Raw genomic sequence first — 7,630 nt, forward strand, 5'->3', positions numbered from 1 at the left:
TTTTTGAATTTCATGACAATAGTATCAAAACTTATGTAATTGTTTTTCAAGATCATTGATGTTCTTTCCGTTTTAGTTACTTATTGAAGAGTATTTGTGGATTGAAGTGTTTTTGGATTATGAAATTGTTGAGAGAAAAATAAAAGAACATATTAAATTTATACCTTCTTTATTTTTCATATTAATGATCTACTTTTTCTTTTACAAATTTCTTAAGAAAACACAAATAAAATATATACCTTAATTTTTTTTGGTAACTTTATAAATTTTATTTATACTTTCAAAAATAATTAATTGTTATAATAAAATAGAAAAAATTTAATTAATCATATCTTTGTAAATTAAAAAATAATTTTATATAACTATTTTTAATAATATAAATAATTAATATGAGATGGAAAAACAATATAAAAATGTAATAAATAGAATGAGTCAAGCAAAATTTTTTGAATTTCATATTTTTCATGAATAAAATTATTTAAGTATGAAAGTATAAAATTTGGAATAATTGTTTTATAAAAGAAACCAAAGGAAAAAAGAGAGTAAAAGAAGTAAGAAAAGGAAAAAACGTTAAAAGGAGGAGAGAGAAAAAAGAGTGTCCCCTTTTTCTGAAAGTGATCCAATTGGCAAAATATAAATGGGCCTCATACAACTCTTGTCTGTCACATACTTGTGCTTCATCCATGATAAAAAATTTCATCTTCTTCCCCAAATTTAAATTTTTAAAGACAACTAAAAAATCTCCATTGTTTTTTATTTTTTTCTTTTTCTAATTCTTTTCAATATTCATAAAAAAAACTGAATCAAATAACTGAATTTGCAAGAAAAATAACGAAAGTAGATTTTTAAACATTGGGATAAAAAAGTAAGTCGGTGTTCCATCTCCATTTCTGGTCACCTTCGATTAAATATTACCATTCAGATAAAATCGTAAACTCACTAAACTTATCAAAAACAATATCAAATAATTCGCTAAATTAATTTAGGTCCTCTTGATTTCTCCTTACAATCGATTTCAAGATGATTAACCATTGGCAAACTTCCTTTATTCATCACTCTTGTACCAACTCTTTGAATATCTTTCTCTATCACGTATTAGGAATGAAAAATAATTTTCGATAAAATTAATTTGGGTCCTTTCGATTTTTCTTTGCAATCGATTTCCAGATGAGTAACCATTGACAAACTTCTTCATCACTATTATATCAATCTCTTTGAATATTTTTCTCTCTCACATATTAGGAATACAAAATATTTATAAAAAAAAAATCGAATCTGCAAGTAATTTGCAGTGAAGGTTTTTGTGGTTTGAGAAAAAAATTGATTAGAAGAAGATGAAGAAGAAAGGGGGTTGGGTAGGGTGGGGTTGAGTAAAATGGGTTGTCATTTCATTTATTTTTTTATTAAGAAATAGAAATAAAATTTATTTGAAATAATTTTCATTCTTTTTAACATAAAAAAAAATACTATAGTTGTTGGGGTCAAGTGACACATGTCATCTTTTAATTAGTCATTTTTGCCACGTCATAGCAAGTGTATCACACACACTTTACCTTTTTTACTCATTATCGAAAAAGATCTAATAGGAACAAGTTTTAGATAGATAAAAGTGTTCAATAGTTACTAGTCCTAGTTGAGGTGTCTAAGTGAATTATGCGGACAACTTTAAGGGGCCGCAGATGACCTAAGCCTAAAATAAACAACACATGGTGGTACGGATGGCAATGGGGTGGTGTGGGGCGGGGTGAATTTAACTTAACCCGCAAATTTTTTAATCTGTCCTGCCCCGCATAACAATTTTTTTCATTTTCGGCGCCCCACATAATTTTTTTAATATTTTTTTTTCTAGTTAAGTTTGATACTAAAAGTAGAATTCAAAAAAATAAATTCACTTGTATGCCTCTGTCTGCCCAATCTTGCATTGGCTCATTAAGCTCTGATTCTGTCTTGGAACATGTGTACACTTTTGCACCAAGTCCAGCTAGCTCCTCTACAACTGCATGACTAAAAAAAAAAAACTTTTATTAACGATTTAAGTTATATTTAAGTTATATGCACGAACAACAAGTCAACGACTAATAACAAATGTAACAAATTTTTACACTATATCATCGTCGTGAAATTAAAAAATGTAAAGTACCCAATTCCAGTAGTGCCACCAGTGACGAGAGCAGCCAAACCATTAAGTGACCATCTAGAACTTTTGGCAAACGCTGCAACTTTAGCCATTTGAGTTCTACTTTTTTCTTGCTTCGAAGATATTGTGTGTGTATATATATAGGAAATATATATTTTACTTATTAGATACTTAATTAATTAATTGCTCTAAAAAAAAATTTAAACATTATATAAAGTAGTACAGCTAATCTATACTACATTTTTTATTTTCAAAACATTTACTATAACTCTCATGTGCAGATTTTCGAGGCTCGTGTTAGATGTAGCTAAACCATGTGGAAGATGACAATATAATACCAAAATGCTCTTTAATCTTGTGGTCTTAAACATGCACGTCACATGGAAAATTAAAATTAAAAAACAATTACATACTCGAGCTAACTCCCATGATTTTTGATTAAAATTGAAGGGATCTTATTCATTTCACCACGCGATTTTTGTTTAGTGTTGGTGATTTTCCATGTTCTATATCAACACGTTTTTTGAGGAGATAGATTTGTAAGTTGTAACAACGTCGCCTTCAAACATATATATGAATATAAAATAAAGGTTTAAGTCATTCACGGTCCCTTAAAGTTGTCCACATATTTCATTTAGATACCTTAACTAGGACTACTACCTATTGAACACTTAAATTGTTCAAAAAATATGTTCCTATTAAACACAAAATGTTGATATGGCAAAAGAAGTGTTTTTCACTTCCTATGGGCGCGTGAAAGTTTTTGAAATACTGTTTTATTTTTATTTTTTCCAAAAAACTTACACTTTTTCTTCTTTAATTGACACTTGGCATTTAAATAAATTAAAATAATTTTTTAATATTTTTAAAAAATTATAATTCTTAATTCAAAAAAGAAAGAGCACCCCTACCCCGCTTCAAGTCATGACACACATAGTGTCAGTTGTGTGAGGCCTCATTTGGCTGCCACATGTATACTGTGGGACCTATATGTACTTATTTCCCTACTTTTCTTTTCTAATTTTAATCTTTTCTTTTACTTTTTCTTTCTTACTTACATTTTCCTTTCTGCTTGTTAATTCTTAGTGTAAATTTTATTTTTGATTTTTTATTTTAATAACGAAACTTTAAAAATCACACACGGTATTGATTATATATATTTTATATCTCTATTACTATTTATTTGAGGGAAAATTAAAGTAATATGTCGAAAAAATTAAATTTACTTATTTTTTGATGAATTCAAGAAAATGGAGGATAGTGAAATTAAAAAAAAAAATTAGTGAAAATTCATGTAATCAACCCACTGAACTAATTAGTTTATGCTTTTCTTTTTTTACGTACTGAATTTTGATTTAAATTTATGATAATTATATAAGTTTTTAGTTTATTATTTTAATATTATTTTTTCTATTCTATATTATTTATTTTATTATAATAAATATTTGTTTGAATTTATTTTTAGTTTATAAAATCAAGATATAAGTAGTTTTTTAATCCTAAAAATTAATTTTTTATAATTATAAATAAATTTTGTAAAATTGCAAAAATTCTTTTAAGGAATAAATTATTAAAAATATTATTTATATTTATAATTTCTTTAAGAACATGTAAGAAAAGTAGATAAGCAAAATATTTATTAAATTTCACCTATCTTGATTTTTAAGAATAAGAATATGGTATAAATTGACAGAAATAATATGTATTTATGTTGGTGTTTATGGATGTTTTTCGTTTTTGAATTTCATGACAATAGTATCAAAACTTATGTAATTGTTTTTCGAGATCATTGATGTTCTTTCCATTTTAGTTACTTATTGAAGAGTATTTGTGGATTGAAGTGTTTTTGAATTATGAAATTGTTGAGAGAAAAATAAAAGAACATATTAAATTTATACCTTCTTTATTTTTCATATTAATGATCTACTTTTTCTTTTACAAATTTTCTTAAGAAAACACAAATAAAATATATACCTTAATTTTTTTTGGTAACTTTATATATTTTATTTATAGTTTCAAAAATAATTAATTGTTATAATAAAATAGAAATTTTTTAATTAATCATATCTTTGTAAATTAAAAAATAATTTTATATAACTGTCTGCCACATACTTAGTGCTTCATCCATGATAACAATTTTCATCTTCTTCCCCAAATTTAAATTTTCAAATACAACTAAAGAATCTCCATTGTTTTTTGTTTTTTTCTTTTTCTATTTCTTTTCAATATTCATAAAAAAAACTGAATCAAGTAACTGAATTTGCAAGAAAAATAACCAAAGTAGATTTTTGAACATTGGGATAAAAAAAGTAAGTCGGTGTTCCATCTCCATTTCTGGTCACCTTCGATTAAATATTACCATTCAGATAAAATTGTAAACTCACTAAACTTATCAAAAACAATATCAAATAATTCGCTAAATTAATTTAGGTCCTCTTGATTTCTCCTTACAATTGATTTCAAGATGATTAACCATTGGCAAACTTCCTTTATTCATCACTCTTGTACCAACTCTTTGAATATCTTTCTCTATCATGTATTAGGAGTGAAAAATAATTTTCGATAAAATTAATTTGGGTTCTTTCGATTTTTCTTTGCAATCGATTTCCGGATGAGTAACCATTGACAAACTTCTTCATCACTATTATATCAATCTCTTTGAATATTTTTCTCTCTCACATATTAGGAATACAAAATATTTTTTTTTAAAAATCGAATCTGCAAGTAATTTGCAGCGAAGGTTTTTGTGGTTTGAGAAAAAAAATTGATTAGAAGAAGATGAAGAAGAAAGGGGGTTGGGTAGGGTGGGGTTAAGTAAAATGGGTTGTCATTCCATTTATTTTTTTATTAAGAAATAGAAATAAAATTTATTTGAAATAATTTTCATTCTTTTTAACATAAAAAAAATATCTATAGTTGTTGGGGTCAAGTGACACATGTCATCTTTTAGTTAGTCATTTTTGCCACATCATAGCAAGTGTATCACACACACTTTACCTTTTTTACTGATTATCGAAAAAGGTCAATAGGAACAAGTTTTAGATAGGTCAAAGTGTTCAATAGGTACTAGTCCTAGTTGAGGTGTCTAAGTGAATTATGCGGACAACTTTAAGGGGCCGCAGATGACTTAAGCCTAAAATAAACAACACATGGTAGTAGGGATGGCAATGGGGTGGTGTGGGGCTGGTGGATTTAGCTTAACCCGCAAAAATTTTAATCTGCCCTGCCCCGCATAACAATTTTTTTCATTTTCGGTGCCCCACATAATTTTTTTAATATTTTTTTTCTAGTTAAGTTTGATACTAAAAGTAGAATTCAAAAAATAAATTCATTTATTAAGTTTTATTAATTTAATAGAGAATAAAGATTTAAAAATTTATTTTTTAGAGTTCAATTGGGAAAATGTAACAAATTGTATTATTTTTTATTGAACCATTTTCATTTACTATCTTGAATATTTTAGTATCTTTAAACAAATTATCTTAATAAATAATGATCTATCACTCTTATTATAATTAACATGCAAAAAGTTAAAATTAAGTTTGAACTCATATAAAATCACATACCCACAACCCGCACCGCCCCACATTAATTTTAAAGAAACCCATTTCAACCCACCCCACATTCCTCATGCCCCGCATAGCCTTAAATTCGTCCCGTCCGAAGTGGACCGCCCCGCATAGCTTTAAACCCACCCCGCCTCTCATTACCATCCCTAGCTACATGGTGGACGGTAAAAACGAGTGGCTTTCTAGCATTACTTAGTACTTTGTAGGGAAGGGATATCACTAAAATTAGTTGATAAATATATAAGCTAATTTGGAAACTTTTAAAAAATTTAACTTCCCATTTATCTTAATGACATTTTTTTAGAAATATGTGTGGCATGTTCAAAATCATAATTTTAATTAAAATTACTTTTGGTATGTTGGTACCAACATTATTTTTAATAAATACAAAATTTTATGTTCAATCAAATACTATCATACATTTTAAAGAAATACAATAATATTTAACACATCGGCATGATAACAACTTTAATTCATGAAGGTTTCAGCTAGAACACGCTTGATGAACATAGAATACAACAATAACAATAACATACTCAGTCACAACCTTATCCCTACCTTGTGAAAGCAGAGAGATTGTTTCCGTTCAACGAAAACACAAAACATGAGAATATTAAATACAACATTATTATAAAAGTACTAGGTAGCTAGAAATTCTACACTACCATTTTCAAACAAGTCCTTAAGTTCGAGCTGAAGAAGTAATATCACTCGATCATTATTATCAAACTGACTGCAATTTTTTTCTGTCCGGCTATTAATAATTAATAGCCAGGCTGTTGGAAGCCATAGACAGTGAATCCTCCATCAACTGCAATAACTTGGCCAGTAACATAAGAAGCAGCAGGAAGACAAAGATAAGCTACCATTGATGAAACTTCTTCAACTTCTCCAGGACGCTTAAGAGGAGTTCTTGATACTACCCCTTCCATAAATTCTTTATCCCCCAGCACCTGTGAATACAAAGCCATCAAAAGGGTCAAATTTGTCTTTTCGCTGTCGAATAAGGATCAAGTTTACCCTTCATTATACTACTCATACAGAAATATATAATGTTACCTAATAAGTTGCTCAAATATACCCTTTCTCCTAATTATATTGGGTCTATCCAAAGTGGACGTATAAAGCCATTGATACAAAAATATTTTAATTTATTGGATTCGAAAACTACTATTTATATTTGTTTAGTAAATTTCTTAAAGCCATTGATAGAGTCGTCAAAATGGGCTTAGCCCATGGGGCCGGTCCAACCCAACCCGTTATTGGGTAGGTTGGGATATGATTTTTCAAGCTCATTTAAGACTATCCATATAAGTCCTTGGCCCTTGAGGCTTGATCGGGGTCGGCCCATGGGCCAAAACTATTTATTTAAGAGTAACTTACAACAATCTCGCTAGTATTTGAGCTAATTACTTAAAGACACGCTATGTTGTATCTCGGATACATAAACTCAAAATTAGGTTCATTTGTTCTAGATACACTCTATCCAAGTGGATTCACATATATCTAGGATACACAGACAAATCTCACGTCCTCGCCTCCCTCGCATCTCGCTTGTCACTCGCGTATCTGGGATGCATCACACCACATTCATGTATGTAACATCTGGCAATGTGAAATGACTACGAAGAGGCTTAAAAATTGGAAATTTTCATTTTTGGAAAGAATTTTGAAAATCTGGAAATTTGGCGAAGTATGGGAAAAAGGTGAGTTTTTGGCCAACTTTGAGCAGTCATAACTTCTTGCTCATGGTGAGTTAGGTGTAGTTCCAGTTATGGTTACAAAGTTTGTGGAATGATCTTTCCAACGCCACCGATTTTACTCGATTCCGAATTTGTATGAGTGAGTTATGCCCTTTGGAAGTTGGGCAGTGGCAAGGAAATCCGTCCGGAAATTTTAAGGGCATTTTGGTCTTTTCCCTAGC

General features: G+C 28.9%; 2 protein-coding genes across 2 annotated transcripts in view; both read right to left on the minus strand.

Annotated features, from left to right (window-relative positions):
• LOC102600602 (tropinone reductase homolog At5g06060-like) overlaps positions 1-2,265 on the minus strand; it is a 5,796-nt gene extending 3,531 nt beyond the window's left edge. Inside the window, exons 1-2 of the mRNA XM_015311033.1 lie at positions 2,141-2,265; positions 1,901-2,004 (exon numbers count right to left, since the gene is read on the minus strand). Of these exons, the coding sequence (XP_015166519.1) occupies positions 1,901-2,004; positions 2,141-2,229 (193 nt within the window). The 5' untranslated portion in view covers positions 2,230-2,265. The remainder of the gene's footprint in view (positions 1-1,900; positions 2,005-2,140) is intronic.
• Positions 2,266-6,148: 3,883 nt separating this feature from the next.
• Positions 6,149-7,630, minus strand: part of LOC102600938 (tropinone reductase homolog At5g06060-like) — a 6,256-nt gene continuing 4,774 nt past the window's right edge. Inside the window, exon 5 of the mRNA XM_006352636.2 lies at positions 6,149-6,659. Coding sequence (XP_006352698.1) covers positions 6,471-6,659 — 189 coding nt within the window. The 3' untranslated portion in view covers positions 6,149-6,470. The remainder of the gene's footprint in view (positions 6,660-7,630) is intronic.

Source organism: Solanum tuberosum, unplaced genomic scaffold, assembly GCF_000226075.1.
Source record: "Solanum tuberosum cultivar DM 1-3 516 R44 unplaced genomic scaffold, SolTub_3.0 scf00150, whole genome shotgun sequence".
Classification (NCBI taxonomy): domain Eukaryota; kingdom Viridiplantae; phylum Streptophyta; class Magnoliopsida; order Solanales; family Solanaceae; genus Solanum; species Solanum tuberosum.